The sequence below is a fragment of the Myotis lucifugus genome, unplaced genomic scaffold, assembly GCF_000147115.1.
Source record: "Myotis lucifugus unplaced genomic scaffold, Myoluc2.0 scaffold_916, whole genome shotgun sequence".
Lineage (NCBI taxonomy): Eukaryota > Metazoa > Chordata > Mammalia > Chiroptera > Vespertilionidae > Myotis > Myotis lucifugus.
Window position 1 is genome coordinate 112,906 of NW_005871964.1, and position 16,070 is coordinate 128,975.

Sequence of the window (16,070 nt, forward strand, 5' to 3'; positions counted from 1 at the left end):
TTTTTAAATGATGGAAACTTAATTTAACATAGCTTAAGCAAAAAAAAAAAAAAAAAAAAAAGAAAAAGAAGTTTAAGAAAGGGAGAGGTGCACCCTAGCTGGTTTGGCTCAGTGGATAGAGCATAGAGCATTGGCCTGTGGACTAAAGGGTCCCAGGTTCGATTCTGGTCAAGGGCACATGCCCGGGTTGCAGGCTCAGTCCCTGGTTGGGGGCATGCAGGAGGCAGCCATTCAATGATTCTCTCTCATCATTGATGTTTCTATCTCTCTCTCCCTCTCCCTTCCTCTGAAATAAATTTAAAAAATATTTTTTTAAAAACGGAAAGGAATTGGTCCAGGGAATGGAAATTGAGGACCTCACTGGTTTCAGGCATGGCTGAATCTAGGCACACAAGCCCTGTCCTAGGGAAACTGGCTTTTCTATCTCTGGGTTCTTCTTGTTTGTGCATTGGTCATTGTCAGGCAGATTCTTCCCTCATGGTGGCAAAATCACCACCAGCAAATCAGGCTTAAATCCCCTCAGCTTGGCAACCCAGTGGAAATAGATGAGGTGGGCCTCACTCCAGTTACTAAGAGTGGGAGAGAGATGATCCCAGAGAAAAATCCTAGAACTGTATTAGCGCTATCCAGAGAAACGGAACCAACAGAATGCACAGAAAGAGACTTACTGCAAGGAGTTGGCTCACGCAGTCATGGAGACGGAGAATCTCACCATCTGCAGTTGGCAGGCTGAAGCCCAGGAAGCGCTGGTGGTGTCGTTCTAGTCCCGGCCCAAAGGCCTGGAAGCAGGAGAGTTGACTGTGCGAGTTCCTGTCGGAAAAGCTGGCAGGCTCAGTCCCAAGAAGAGCCCATGTTTCCCTCAAGTCCAAGTCCGGAGAAGACCAGTGTTCCAGCTCTTGCAGTTAGGCAGGAAGAGTTCCCTCACGCAGCCTTTCTGTTCTATTCAGGCCTTCAACTGATTGGGGTGAGGCCCACCCACGTTGGGGAGAGCAATCTGCTTTACCTAGACTGTGATTTAAACGACACACCCTCACAGACACACCCATTATAATGTTGGGCAAATATCTGAGCACCCTGTGGCCCAGGGAGGTTGACACTTAAAATTAAATATCACCAACTGTGACCAGAAAAAAAGGACGTAGCTCGCTCTCTCTCGTGGCCAAACCAGCAGTTGTCCACTGTCCAAAGGGCAGAATACAATGAGCCGTTAAACGCAGATGGGCTGGCTGTGTGCTGGCTGATCAGCACTTTACTTTTTGTTTTCAACTCGGTGTCAACCTTGCAAGGCAGAGACTGTGATTGTCTTCATTTTACAAATGGAGACATCAAAGCACAGGAAATTACATAACTTTCCCAGGCTGTGCAGCCACTGAGGGCCAAGCTGGCATCTGAATTATCTGTCTGGCTCCAGAGTTCATGCCCTGAACCACTGTGAACGTGCAAAAAGCTGGATATCCAACGAGGTATAGCGTGATCTCTCTGTGGAAAGCTAGGGCCCTGCCCCGTCCACATGTGTTTACCAATTACTTGACGAAAACTATCTGAGCCTTGGCTGGTGTTGCTCAGTGGTTGGAGCATCGGCCCACACACAAAAGGTTCACAGGTTCCATTCCCGGTCAAGGGCACATACCTGGCTTGCAGGTTCAGTGCCCAGCCCCAGTCAGGGCACTTGCAGGAGGCAACCAATTGATATGTTTCTCTCACATCGATGTCTCTCTCTCTCTCTCTCTCTCTCTCTCTCTCTCTCTCTCTCTCTTTTTCTCTTTCTCTCTTTCTCCCCGCCCTTCCCTTCCATTCTCTCTCTAAAAATCAATGGAAAAAAATATTAACAAAAAGCAAACCAAAAAATGATTTGAAACAATAAAAAACTGTTAGTAGTGGTTACTTCTGGGCAGTAGGTTTAGGGGGCTATGTTGCAACAGGGATAGTTGGTTTGGGTTCTTTTCACTTCACACTCCTTTGTCGGGCATGTGGTTGTTTCAGATTACACCCACGATTGAAATGTCTAATTCCAGAGTCCGAGCTCCCAACCTCCAAACTGTATGGCTTCTCCCCACGCCCACACAGGTGACCCTGGCAGGCTATGCCTTTGCCTTCCGCTACTCCCCAGGCGGCGAGCACGTGGCCTACAAGGAAGGCAGCAGGAGCCCACATGAGGGGGACCTGGAGTTCATTAGCATGGACCTGCACAAGGGATGCGGTAAGCGGCCAGGGAGAGGGTTTAGGATTGTGGAGACATGCTTTTCGTACGAGAGCAGCTCTAGGTTTTCACAGCCACAGACAGCAGATGACCAGACACTGGGGTCACCTAAGGGAGCCATGACAGGGATTCAGAATTAAGAATGGGTGGGAGGGGACATCTGTAATATTTTCAACAATAAAGATTTAAAAAAAAAGAATGGTGTCCCCCAAGCATTAGGAAGTTGTGGGTAGTGGTTCAGCACCAAGGACAGGGGGCTCCTGGGCACGAGGAGGCCTGGCAGGTTGAGAGGTTCCCATTCAGGATCTGGTATGGACTTGGAGCACGAGAGTTGCCCCAGAGTCCTCCAGGAGAGCTGCTGAGGAAGCAGTTGGCTCTCTGTGTCTGAAACGCAGAACTGAACTGTGGACAGAGACTCAGATGTCGACAGGATCTCAGGAGTTGTCAGCGGAAGCCCTGGGAGAGGAATGAGGTTATCCACGGGAAGTGTACAGAGTGAGCAGAGAGCCAAGGGCAGATTCCGGGAGGAGATCTCAGCCCTTCTTTCCCGGATCCCGTGATACCATGGCCATCAGTGGGCCAGCCTGCGTCCTCCCCCAGACGGGGCTCTGAGCTCACCCAGGAAGGCCTGGCACAGTCAGCTCTGTGTTTGTGGAGTGCTTACATGAATTGTCTAAATCATGACATTAGGCTGCGTAAGAAAAATAAAACCCAGTGGTCTAGCTCCCCTACTGAGGCGGTATTCAGTGTCCACCCTCCTGGGCTCCCTCATGCCCTGTTGTGTCTTCTGTAGCTCAGGTCATCCCACAATATAACCATCGCCCCACTAGACTGAAGGACTGGGACCCAACCAAACTCTCATCTTGAATTTGAGAAATTGGATGGGGCCTGGCGCTCGGGGCTCTGCGGGCTCATTGACTGCATGGGTGCATGAACGAAAGAGAGTAGATGGGGAGTGAGCTAGTGAGTGTGGGATGAAGGGATGGTGAGGGCATGAATGAGAGTAACAGAGGCTCATGAGCTTGAGTAGGAGAACGAAGAGTGGACGGAGCCCCTATGTTTGGGTGGTTGGGCGTGTGAGTACATGGTTGAGTCAGTGAGAGGGAGAAAGGAAGGGGGTGGATGTGGAGTGAGTGGAGCATCCAGCCTGAGCTGCCTCTTTCTTCCCTCCCCAGGGCCCTCCCGCCGCAGCGACCTCCAGGCCCTGGGCTACTGTTTGCTGAAGTGGCTCTACGGAAACCTGCCGTGGACAAAATCCCTTCACAACACCGAGGATGTCATGAAGCTGAAACAGAGGTGAGTCTGGGGTCAGCAGAGCCCAGCACGGGCCCAGCACCCATGCAGCTGGGGCAGAAGCTCCGAACCCAATGAACAGATTAGGGGAGGCGCTGTCCAGCAGAGCCAAGGCCTCTGCCGTCCTCAGGCGTGCTCTGCCGTCTGTTCCAGCAGTCGGAGCGTGGGCTCTGGAGCCACGCTGCCTGGGTCAGACTCCGGCCACACCACTGCAAGCCTCAGTGTCCTCAGTGAGATGGGATCCTATTGGCACCCACTGAAGGGGGCTGTGGAAGGATTCAGGGGTGTCAGGCACACAGCACTCAGCAGAGCCTGGCCTGTAGAAAATGCTCACCGTGCCCTGGACACCATGACTCATTCATTCCTTCACGGGCATGTGGGCAACCTGAGCAGTTAGGTCTGGGCCCTGCCTCAGCATCAGATAACACCAGCCACCCATGTTCATTTTAAAAAATTTATCTTTATTGTTGAAAGTATTACAGATGTACCCCTTTCCCCCCCACTGACTTCTTCTACCCCCCTCCCACCCTCTCCCCAGGTCTTTACCACACTATTGTCGGTCCATGGGTTATACATATACTAGAGGCCCAGTTCACGAATCCGTGCAGGGGTAGGGTCCAGCCGGCCTGCCCCGATGGGGGGTCCGGCCAATTGGGGATGGGGCCAGCCAAGCGGTTGGCCAGCTGGCCCCACCCCCTGGTCAAACTCCCAGTCAAACGCCTGGTCGAGGGGACAATTCGCATATTAGGCTTTTATTATATAGGATGCATATAACTTCTTTGGTTAATTTCTCTGCGCCCCCTCCCTCCCTTTGAAGTACATCAATCTGTTTCATGCCTCAATGTCTCTGGATCTATTGTTTGTCTTCACACTTTCCCTCCTCCACTCTGCACACAAGACCACCAGATCCTGCTAATTCCGGGGTTTTTTAGACATTCAGTACCAAGGACAGTGCCCTGTTGGCTGCAAAAGGAAGTGCTGGGGTATGAGGTTCAGTACCAAAGACAGAGGCACCTGTTTGCAAAGGAAAGTAGGAAAGTGCTGTGTGTGGGGTTCAGCACCATGGACAGGCCATCTGGGCTCAGGGAAGTGAGCAAAGGGGGCTGTGGTCCTCAGCACCAAGGACAGTCAGTGGACAGCTGGACACAGGAAGTGCTGCAGGTACAGAGGCTGGGACTCAAAATCTGGTATAGACTTGGGGGCTGAGTTGCCCAGGAGTCACCCAGGAGGGGTCATCCAGGAGACGTTGGCTATCGATGTCTGAAGTGCAGAAATGAAGTCTAAACGGAGACTCAGACCTCAGGTATCTCGGGAATTGTCAGCAGAAGCCCTAGGACTGGGTGCTGAGTGGGAAGAGGGAAAACTCCCCAGTGAGCAGCATTGGGTCCGGGTGCTTCTCAGTTCTCGGCGTGCTGTGCCACTGGTTCATCGTGAGCCCCTCTCGTTTTATTTTGCCGTTTTATGTCCCCCATCTTCCTCCTCTCAACCGTGGACACCCACTCAAACATGCTTAACACATGTTCTGCTGATACGTCTGCTCAAATGTATTTGTGCCCTTAAACTTGCACGGTGATCGTGGTACTGTATGTGTTTGACTCGCATAAATGGTATTCTCTAAATCTCGTCTGTTTCTGGCTTTTTTCGCTCAGCACTGTGTCCTTCAACTTTAATCCCATCATGACATGTGCATTGAATTTACTGAAAGTTTGTATAGACATGTCTGTGTCCTTGAACACTGTCTGATGAGTGTATTTCGTTTGCAGAAGCAGTACTCTGCTCTAAATGTCATTGTTTCTTGCTTTCTTCCCCTCGCTGCTGTAGGTTGTAACTTTCAGCGACATTGCTAGTTCACTACCTCTGAGTACTTCTACGTTTGTCTGTTTAAATGTATCTGTGTCCTTGAAATATATTCACAGTGTTGTTGGGTGTGTGTTTGGCATCAATGGTCCCGAGCCCTGAATCTCATCCTCCTTCAGGTTCCAGCTTCATCGTCACTCCCCAGGGAGCCCTTCCCTTCCCCCCTCATGTCTCCTGCTTGTACACACCCAGAGGGAGGGACGTGCCCCTGTCACATTGGCCTGCTCCTAAAGGCCTGTTCAAGGCTAACGTGTACCATGCCCTTGTCTGCACCAGGCACTGTGCCTGGTGCGTCTCTGCATCGTCATCAGGACAGTTCTGAAGTAAGTGCAGCGACAATCTGAGGCACAGGGAGCTTAGGTAACCAGCCAGGTCACACAGCTTCCAGGCAGAGGCGCTAGACTCACACCCAGAGAAGACCCTTTCCCTCAAAGCCAGTGTCTCCCGAGTGTGGGGGCTCATCTCGGGTGGACTGGTGGTGTTTGCACACAGCCTTCCTCCCCTGCGCAAATAGGTGTTGAGCACCTACTATGCTCCAGGCTCCAGTCTAGGCCTCAGGGCACAGGAATGATAAGACACACATCCCTGGCCCTGGGAACTCACACCTGTTAGTGGGAAAGAAGGTAAAGAGATAAAGAGTGAAACACAGAGCATGTCAGGTCCGACTGGGGGGTGGTCAGGTCAGAGCCTGGGGCCCCCAGTGGGACCGTCAGGGTGTGGGCATGTGCCGCTCTTTTAGATTTGACGGCCAGGGCGGGTCTCATGGCAAAGGCGACAGGGCCAATCCCTCCCAGAAGGGCGGTGAGGCAAGGAGCTCTCACTGTGGTGCTGACAGGCCCTAACGTCTCTGCAGAAGGGAGGAGGGAGAGACGGCGGAGGAGAGGCCTTCACTCCCAGGCTTCCACACGCAACTCTGCGTCAGAAGCGCTGCGGAGCCTGGGCCACTGCCTGCTCCCTGGGGATTCATTGTCGCACTCCTTTTCTAGTTTCTCATTGTGGAAGTGAAGCCAGGTGAAAACAACGAGTCGGAGTGAGTAACAGGCAGCGGGCGTCCTGCCCCGGGGCTAAGCGCTCAGTGAGACTGAGGTTCGCGACCTGCCCCTTTACCTCTCTGTGGTGTTACTCAGGGACAAGGAGACCCCGAACACTGTGGCTGAAATGAGGTGGACGTTGGCTTCCCTCTGGCTAACAGTCCTAAGGTGGAGAATAAGGCAGTGGGTGCCTCGGCCCTTCAGCCCACGTCCTCTGGGCACCGGCTCTGTGGCCACGGTCTCCCATTACTTTTATTTTTTAAATATATTTTTTTATTGATTTCGGAGAGGAAGGGAGAGGGGAGAGAGAGAGAGAAACATCAATGATGAGAGAGAATCATTGATCGGCTGCCCATGCATGTCCCACACTGGGGATCCAGCCCGCAACCTGGGCATTGCCCTTGACCGACATCAATCCCGGGACCCTCTGTCCGCAGGCCCACGCTCTATCCGCTGAGCCACAGCGGCCAGGGCTCCCATTACTTTAAAGGGCGGGACCAGAAATGGTACGTGACGCTCGGCCGCCCTGGCTGCAGTGGGCAGGGGAAGCGTCTCTGCCTGTGGCGGCTGACCCTTGGGATTCTGCCTTCAAAGAGGGGAGATGACGGGGGCGGGGAGCAGATCCTCCGCGGGGCCATTGTGAGTCAAATGTCCGTGAGGGCAGGGGCCACATCCGCTGTCTTCACCGCCGTGCTGTTCACAGCACAGTGCTTGGCCTGTTGTGAGTGCTTACGGAATAGTTGTGGAATGCATACATGAGCTTTCATCCTCAGGCCTGGGCTTCTGTGTAGACACACAGGTCGGACAGACATGCACCAGCCCTGCAGGGGTTCCCGTGCTGGAGGAGACACTCGGGCAGGAAGCAGACTCTGCATGTGATGTGGCGGCAGCCCCCAGGGCATTGTGGGAGCAGAGGGAGGCACGTGACCTGGCCTTGGGCCGGGAGGAGCCTGTACCCAAAAGGTGCCTGACCCCGTCTGTAGAGAGCAGGGTTGTTTCCCAGGCAGGCAGGGGGAACAGGATCTCCAGGCAAACAGGGTAGCACATACATGCCTTCATTCATCCATTCATTCAGACCCTGTTTTCCCAGGGCATCTCTGTGCCACCCCTGGGCTGGGAATCAGCCGGGCGGACCTCCTGTCTTCAGCGAAACCACCTGCTGAGGCTGCCCTGGGCTGAATCCTCTCTCCCTCTGCTTCCCCTGACTCCTCAGAACAGTCATATCTCCCATTTCACGTCTCTCCCACCTTCCCCTTCACCAGACATCATTGATGACCTCAGTGCCTCGCTGAGAGGCTCTGCAGTCGCCACGTTGATGCAAAGTAAATGAAATAGGTCTCAGTAATAATTAGATCTTATTTTTTATTTATTCCCACCCAAGGACATATGTTGTGGGGGCGTTTTATTGATTTTAGAGAAAGGGTAAGGGAGAGAGAGAGAAACATCAATAGTTGCCTTCTGTACACACCCTGACTGAGGATCAAACCCACAACCTAGGCATGTGCCCTGACCGGGAATCGAACCTGAGACTCTTTGGTATATGGGATGATGCTCCAACCACCTGAGCCACCTGGCCAGGGCGGTCCTAGTAATCATTTTAATATTGATGATCTCAATATGAACAACAGTTCATTCTAGAGCCCCAGGTCTCAACCACGGCCACAAAGGGAGGGCCAGGCATGAAAAGATGCTCCCTGGAGAGATGTGGGTGGTAACATAGCTGTCATCCTGGACCCCGCGGTCACCGAAAGAACCACGAGGGGCGATGTTGGCCCGTGCAGGTTTCCTGGAACCCTCTCTTCTCCAGGACTTCTTACTGGTGTGTGTGGCCTTTTCCCATTCGTTCAACAAATATTGATTCATTTTGTTGTGCCTCCCAGTTCATGACAGAATGAATGACTAGAAGGGACAGTGTGATGCCCGAGGCTTTCTGGTGCGTGAAGCCCCAGCTGGGAAAGCACAGATAGGACTCAGGTTTGGTCCCTGCTCTTGAGGCTGCCAACCGGGCAGGAAAGCCCCACGGACACTGACAGTGACAGCCTGTTGTGGGGAGGAGTGCTTTTCGGGCCATCGCTCACTGCCTCCTTCCTTCATTCACCACACATCCTGTGGCTGCGGGAGAAACAGGTCAGACCCAGCCCTTCCTGTACACGTACCCTGCCAGTTGCTGTAGGGCAGTGGTTCTCAACCTTCCTAATGCAGTTCCTCATGTTGTGATGACCCCCAATTTCATTGTTACAAATTGAACATAATTAAAGCATAGTGATTAATCACAAAAACAATATGTAATTATATATGTTTTCTGATGGTCTTAGGCGACCCCTGTGAAACAGTCGTTCGACCCCCAAAGGGGTCGCGACCCACAGGTTGAGAACCGCTGCTCTAGGGCATCCGTGGACCTGTGCAGAGGGTGCCCTGACATTCAGGAGGGATTGGCTTCCTCTGCCTGGGCGGGGGGTGGGGGGTTAAGCTGCCCTCAGACCAGCCCTTGAGCTGTGTCCCAAAGGGGAAGCACCCACTGAGTGGGGTCAAGGCCGGGAAAGGCCGTCCAGGGCAGAGGGAGCATTTTGTGCAGAAACCAGAAGATGCAGGTGGATGTTTGAGACCTTTGGGGGACTAGCTGTTTGGGGGACATCTGTAATACTGTCAGCAATAAATCTATGTATGTAAAGTTTGGTATGGCTGGAGCATGAGATGGAGGGAGGCAGGCAGAGAGACAAGGCCAGGGGAGCTGGCATGCGTGCTAGGGGCTTTCCTGGGGAGCCCGGGAGGACTGTGAGCTGGGAGGGGCAGGGCAGCCCTGGGTGTAGAAAGACTCTGGGGCCATGCACAGGAGGCTGGGGAGGAGGCTGAGGTCCAGGGAGAGGATGAGGCCTGAGCCGAGCCCAGGGCCATGCACAGAGGGGGGCTTGGGGACTTCAGGGCCTTGGGGGAAGGGAGGGCAGTGCCCAGTGGCCGGGTGCACACTGGGGAGCCAGCCAGTGGTCCAGGCCAGTGAAGGTACAGTGCGCTGGGCTCAGCGTGGAGCACAGGACGTGGGTGAATTTCCATTTTTCCCGAGTGGTCCGAGGGGGGGGGTGTTGTTTATACATGTGTATGTGTACAAATATTTGTGTGTGTATAGATAGTCAATCTTCATTATTCACAGATTTCATATTTGTGAATTTGCACGTTCACTAAAATGTATTTGTAACTCCAAAATCAAACCTTGCAGTCTTTTCGTGGTTGTTCTCAGAAACACGCAGTGTGGAGGGGAAATGTGTGTGTGTGTGTGTGTGTGTGTGTGTGTGTGTGTATTTTAATTTCAGAACATCCAGGGTGGTCACTTTAGGTGTCTGAGTTTGCAAGGCCAGGCCAGGCCTCCACACAGGCCTCCCCGGAGAAGATCAGGTTAGCATGTGGGGCCCCCCCTTTTTTATTTTTAAAAAATATATTTCTTTATTGATTTCAGAGAGGAAGGGAGGAGAGAGAGATAGAAACATCAATGATGAGAGAGAATCATTGATTGGCTGCCTCCTGCACGCCCCCCACTGGGGATCAAGCCTGCAACCCAGGCATGTGCCCTTGACCGGAATCGAACCTGGGACCCTTCAGTCCGCAGGCTGACGCTCTATCCACTGAGCCAAGCCGGGCAGGGCTTTTTAATATTTTTTTAATGATTTTTAGAGAGAGAGGAAGGGATAGGGAGAGAGAGAAAAATCAATGTGAGAGAGAAACCAATTGGTTGCCTCCTGCAGGCACCCCAACCAGGGATGAAATCCACAACCTGGGTATGTGCCCTGGAGAGGAGTCAACCAGCAACCTTTGGTTTACGGGGCAATGCCCAACCCGAGCCACACCGGCCAGGGCTCGGAGCGAAGAAACTGTGGAGTTAGTTGCCTTCCTGACAGCCGTGATCCCAGCTGAGCTCTCACACCGTGCACCAGCGCCCTGCATGTGGCTTGTTCAACGCCACATTTCCCACCTTCTTGTGCTTTCCGTTGGTGATTTCGCTGTTCAGAGGGGCCCCAAGTGTAGTGCTGAGGTGCCGTCTCATGCTCCTCAGTGCACGGAGGCTGGGATGTGCGTCACAGAGGAAACACGTGTGTGAGCTAGATGAGCTTCCTTCGGGCACAGGGAGCGCGATGTAAGCAAATCCACGCGATACTAAATGAGAGGGGTTTAAACCCGTAAAACAAGGTGATGCCGCATCGGTCGGTTGATGAGGATGTTGTGACCAGAGGCTCCTGGGAACGTAATGCTGTGTTTCCCCTCAAAGCAGATTCGGAACGTGCTCATTCAGTGTTCACGGCGACTCTGGGCCATAGCTGCCGCGGATGACAGGCGTCTGCTGTACGGCTATGGGACCTTTTGTCTCAAAGGTTTGCTCTCCCTTCCCCAAAAGATCTTCGCTTTACCTCTGTCCCGTCAGGTTCCTTAACACCCCAGAGGCCCTCGTGGGACAGTGCAGTCACTGGATACAGCCCTCAGGTACGTCCCCAAGGGGAGGGCGGGCGGGGGCTGTGGCAGGACCCAGGGCTGGGATCCAAGTGGGGTCGCCTCCCTTTAACACCCCTTTGCTGTCTTTGAGTCTTTCAAATTGCGTGTGTTGTACGCTCGTTGTAGAAAAGCAAAAATCTTTCCCCAAAATTCGGAAGTGTGTCTGAATAATAATAGCAACACACACACAGCCATATGTACATGATTTTTTTTAATGAAATCATATTCTGTATAATGGTGTCCAGCTTGATTTTTTTTTTTTTCATGTAAGAAGTCTACTTTGGAGATTTTCTGTGTCGGTGCTTGTAGAGTTTTTTAAAATATATTTTTATTGATTTCAGAGAGGAAGGGAGAAGGAAAGAGAGATAGAAACATCAGTAATGAGAGAGAATCACTGATCAGCTGCCTCATGCACGCCCCCTACTGGAGATCGAGCCTGCAATCTGGGTATGTGCCCTTGACCGGAATCGAACCCAGGACCCTTTAGTCCTCAGATCAATGCTCTATCCACTTTGGCTAGGGCAAGTCAGCATTTTTTTAAAAAATATGTTTTTATTGCTTTTAGAGAGAGGAAGGGGGAGAGAGAGAGAGAAACATGGATGTGAGAGAGACACATCCAATGGTTGCCTCTTGACTGAGGCCAGGGATGGAACCTGCAGCCCAAGGTATGTGCCCTTGACCACGAATTGAACCCACAACCCTGCGGTGTGCAGCCGACCCTCTAACCATTGAGCCACCAGCCGGGAATAAACCATCCTTTAAAGCCAATCCCTACCACTGGTGATTTAGGCTGTTTTGTTGTGTTTGGGGTGGTTGTTTTTCCAGTAGTATTTCTGTAGAACCTCTAAAAGCTCCCTAAACAGGAGACAGAATGAGACAGACACAGATCCTCCAGGTCTATAAGGGCTCACTTTTTTTATTGATTTGAGAGAGAGAGAGAGACAGGGATTTATGGTCCCATGTATTTGTGCATTCTTGCATGTGCCCTGACCATAGATCGAACCCACAGCCTTGGTGTTTTGCAGTCACACTCGGCCTGGCCAGGGCAGAGCTCCCTTTGTTGTTGTTGTTGTTAATCTTCACCCGAGGATATTTCTCCATTGATTTTTAGAGAAAGTGGGAGGGAGGGGGAGAGACAGAGAGAGAAGGGAAATGTCGATGTGAGAGCGACACATCTATCGGTTGCCTTTTGCACGCCCCAACCAGGGCCGGTGATCAAGCCTGCCACCAAGGTACATGCCCTTGACCAGAATTGAACCAAGACCCTTCAGTCCTTGGGCCAGTGCTCTATCCACTGAGCCAGACCCGCTAGGGCAGGGCTCACTGTTTAATTGCCTGACACCCCTGGGTTCAAATCATGGCTCTGCCGCTCATGTCCCTCTCCCCTCCAGCCTTTGTTCTCGCTCCTTAAAGGAGCCCCCAGCTCTAGCTCCACAGTCAGGCAGGCAGGCAGGCCGGCCTGCTGGAACCAGCCCGGAGCTTCCGTGGGTGCGGGTGCCTCTCTGAGCCGCAGCTAGTGTAGAAAGGGGCCAGGAGCAGCCCCACCTCCGGGGTTGCCCAGAGAATGCAACACAGGCCTGGACTCAGAGCTGCCTCGGCGTCTGCTGCAGCCCTAACTCCATGAGCTTTTCCTCCCAGACCGCAGGCTGCAGTAGATGTTCCCGAGTGGGGACTATTGTGACTGTTGTTTTGGTGTCATAATTGGCACTTTTTAAAAGAGCGACAATGGTTTTGTGCTTATTTAGGGGGAAAAGCCTTTATCATTTAAACCATGTCCCTGGGGCCTGTGTCTGCAAAGCCAGTGAACTAGGAATTGTTTTACATTTTGAAATGGTTGGGGGGCGGGGGATCAGAAGAGGACTGTGAACCTTCCCTGAAGTTCAGGCTGCGGCAGCCCTAAAGGTCTGGGCACGGCCACGGCCATTCGTTGACCGGTCGCCTGTGGCCGCTGTTGTGCGAGAGCAGCTGAGCTGAGTCCTTGCAGACACAGACCCGGGGGTACGCAAGGCCAACAGCGTCTGCTCTGGGCTTTACAGTAGACGTTTGCCGCTAGAGACACACGAAATGTTTGCAGGAAAATGACCTGAGTAGCTGAGATCTGCGTGAAAACGACCCAGCGGGAAGGGGTAGGGCTCGGGCTCGGATGAAGCAGGTTGGCTGTGAGTTGACAGCGTTGTGACCGGGTGATGGGATCCCGGTGTTCACGATACTGTTTGTCTGTTGCACACGTCTGACGTTTTCCAAAAATGGGAGTGGGGGGTGTCCACGTGCCTGTGGCAGGGCCAGGCACAGAGGCAGCCCTGAGCCGAGGGGCACGTGGCGGACTTCTGGGCGCAGCTCCCGCTCCGGGTCGGCCCCTCTCAGCCCCTCCCTGGTGGTGTCTTGCCCACAGAGACGCTGCAGGAGTACCTGAAGGTGGTGACGGCCCTCAGGTACGAGGAGAAGCCCCCCTACGACTTGCTGAGGAGCGGCCTGCGCGCCCTGCTGCAGGATCTGCTGGTGTCGGCCTATGACCCCATCAACCTCCGGATGGCGCCCTAGGTGGGTTCCGGTGGGCAGAGCCTGTGAGCCTCCACCCCCCGCCCCCCACCCAGCCCTGAGTCCCAGGTGGCATTTGGTGTTTAATCCACGGCCAACTTCCCAGTTAGATGCTGCATTTCCCACAAGGTTGTTGAACTTTCCAAAGCTAAACCAGACTCGCTGGACAGCCTGGCAAGGCCGCGTGGACGTTCTGTGGAGGGGCCTCCCGGGTCCTCTCTCCTCAGGGCTGACTGCCTCCCCTCGGGCTCCCCAACGGAGGCCAGAACAAATGGGGCCGTTTGTCACTGTCTACAGACATTTTTTTTAAACTTTTTAAAATGTTTTTATAGATTTTACAGAAAAAGGGAGAGGGAGAGATAGAAACATCAATGATGAGAGAGAATCACTGATCGGCTGCCTCCTGCACACCCCCTACTGTGGATGGAGCCCGCAACCCGGGCATGTGTCCTGATCGGGAATCGATCCAGTGACCTCCTGGTTCATAGGTCAGCGCTCAACCACCGAGCCACGCTGCCCAGGCTCTGCAGACATTCTTGGTTGTCAGCACTGGGGAGAGGGTGCTCCTGGCATCTGGTGGGTGGAGGCTGGTGAGCCGCTCAGCATCCGGCAGCGCACAGGCCGCCCCACCACACGTCCCCGCCCTCACGGCAGCTGTGCCGGGGCTCAGGGAGCCAGGCCAAGTGCGTCCTCCCGGGCGGCCTGGCTCCTTCCGCCGCAGCCCTGGTCCTGCTGGCACTCTGGTTCCACTGCTGCTTCACGCCTGCCCCGTCACTCACATCCCGGCCTCACAACACACGCACCAGATCCCACGGCCTATAGCTCTCCGCGGGGGCCTGGTCACAGCGCTCCGAGAATGCAGGCTGTGCGTTGGTTTTTCCCGCAGGGTTACAAGCTCTGGGCCTTAACCACAGACGCTCTCCAAAAGTGAAGGCGTGGCTTCCCACCAGCTTCCCCGTCCCAGTCTCCCCAGCTTGGCAAATGGCTCTTCTGCCCCAGCTGCTTTGGTTTTTCCCCAGCTCCTTCCTCCTTCAGGCCTCCCAACAGGCAGTTGTTAAGTCCCTTTTAGTCCATTTCCTCCAGGTTTTTGCATCGCCCTCTCCCAGGGGCCCCCCCCCCCCCCCCCCCGCAGAGGTGGTGAACTGTGCAGTCACTGGTCACAGTCACCCACGGGCGGTGAGCTCCGTGCGGGCGGGGCCATGTCTTTCTCTGGCATCTCTGTCTTTCCTGCACGTCGCTGGCCTGGCACACGGAGTCTCCACGCGTGTTTGTCGAGTGGGCGACTCCAGTCTTCCCGTCGGTGCTGGCCTGTCGTACATGCCTCTTTTCGCCCATTACGAGGGAATTTTTAAAACTTAAAACCTACAGCCCTTTCAGGATCAACAGTTTCAGATGCACCGACTGTCTGGCGCCTCTTACTCAACAGCGGGCGGTTTTGTCCCTTGTTAGAAACTTAGTGCGGATGCTCTTTAGGGAGCCCAGTGACCTGGGAGTGACGCCTCTCCCCACCTGGCGCCGTAATGCACTATAACCAGGAGTATAACAGCTTCTCTGCTATGGCAACTCCTTGCCTTGGCCTGCGTGCCAACACCCCCTCCTCCGGGCCATCTGTGCCAGCCACACCGTCCTCCCCTCATTCCAGACGAGGCCGAGCTTGATCCCGCCCCAGGGCCTTTGCACCCGCCTTGCCACGGACTGGAATGCTTCTCCTCTTCAGTTTTTCTCAGATCCTGGAGCCCCCGTTTGCCCCTTCGTGAGGTGCCTCCCCACCTCCTCTCTGATCACATCGCCTGTTTTCTGGCAGCCCCTGCCCCCCCCTGGAGGGAAGTGTGTGTAATTTGTAGCGTCCCCACCCCCTCCTCTAAGCTGTAAGCCCCACAGAGGTGCTCCTTCCCCTATCCGTGGTGTTCCCCCCCCCCCCTGCCCCAGGCCCAGGCCCAGGGAGCGCCCTGAATGCAGGAGACACTCACAGCCATTTCCACTGTCTTCCAGCACTTTCTTTCAACTCCCAGTTTGGAATCGAAAAAAAATGGGAAGAAGAAATGTGAAACCCAGGTCTGCTGTAGATTAGCTTTTAGAAGGATCCCTCGGAGGTGCATTCCTGCTGCTTCTGTAGGCGACGCTGCTGTCAGGCCCGATGGGCAGTTAGGCTCCAGGTAATGTGAGCGCCCTCCTTTGATGTCCCTTCATGTCATCTCCGGCAGCCGCTGGAACGGAGAAGACCCTTCACTCAGGACGGGGTTGAGCCAGGCCCTCAGTGGGACCCTTCCTGCCATTGCAACCACTGTGCTTTGTAATAAATGATTTCATTGGAGCTTGGAGAGTTGAGTGTCTGCAAAAGATGTTCCTTTTGGGAAAGGTTAGCTCCCTTTTTCTCCCCATTTCAGCCCACCCCGTCAACCCATCCGTCATCTAACCCGTTCATTTCATCTTGTCCAAAACTTCATGGGAGCCACCCCCTCCCCCCATTTCTTTCCTTTCCTTTCCATCCCTCCATCCATGAACAGATTCCTTCTTCAACTTACAATTGGAGCCCCCTTCCCAGTAAACCATTTTAAGGCTGAAAATTCCACTTTATGGCCTTGGCCAGAAAGTTCATTTGGTTAGGGTGTCATTCCTGATAAAGCCAGGATTTCCGCTTTTAATCCCTGTGTCTGGGCCCATTACAAGAA

At 53.7% G+C, this 16,070-nt stretch overlaps 1 protein-coding gene across 3 annotated transcripts in view; it reads left to right on the top strand.

Moving 5' to 3' along the window:
• The window catches only part of VRK3 (vaccinia related kinase 3), a 38,514-nt gene extending 22,795 nt beyond the window's left edge, over nt 1-15,719 (top strand). For 2 of the 3 annotated variants that reach the window (XM_014448765.2, XM_014448768.2), the window contains 5 exons: nt 2,068-2,200; nt 3,376-3,496; nt 10,793-10,851; nt 13,253-13,401; nt 15,391-15,719. In XM_014448765.2, the coding sequence (XP_014304251.1) occupies nt 2,068-2,200; nt 3,376-3,496; nt 10,793-10,851; nt 13,253-13,401 (462 nt within the window). In that variant the 3' untranslated portion in view covers nt 15,391-15,719. The remainder of the gene's footprint in view (nt 1-2,067; nt 2,201-3,375; nt 3,497-10,792; nt 10,852-13,252; nt 13,402-15,390) is intronic. The other variant, XM_023747583.1, reaches the window with a different exon arrangement.
• The last annotated feature ends 351 nt before the right edge of the window (nt 15,720-16,070 follow it).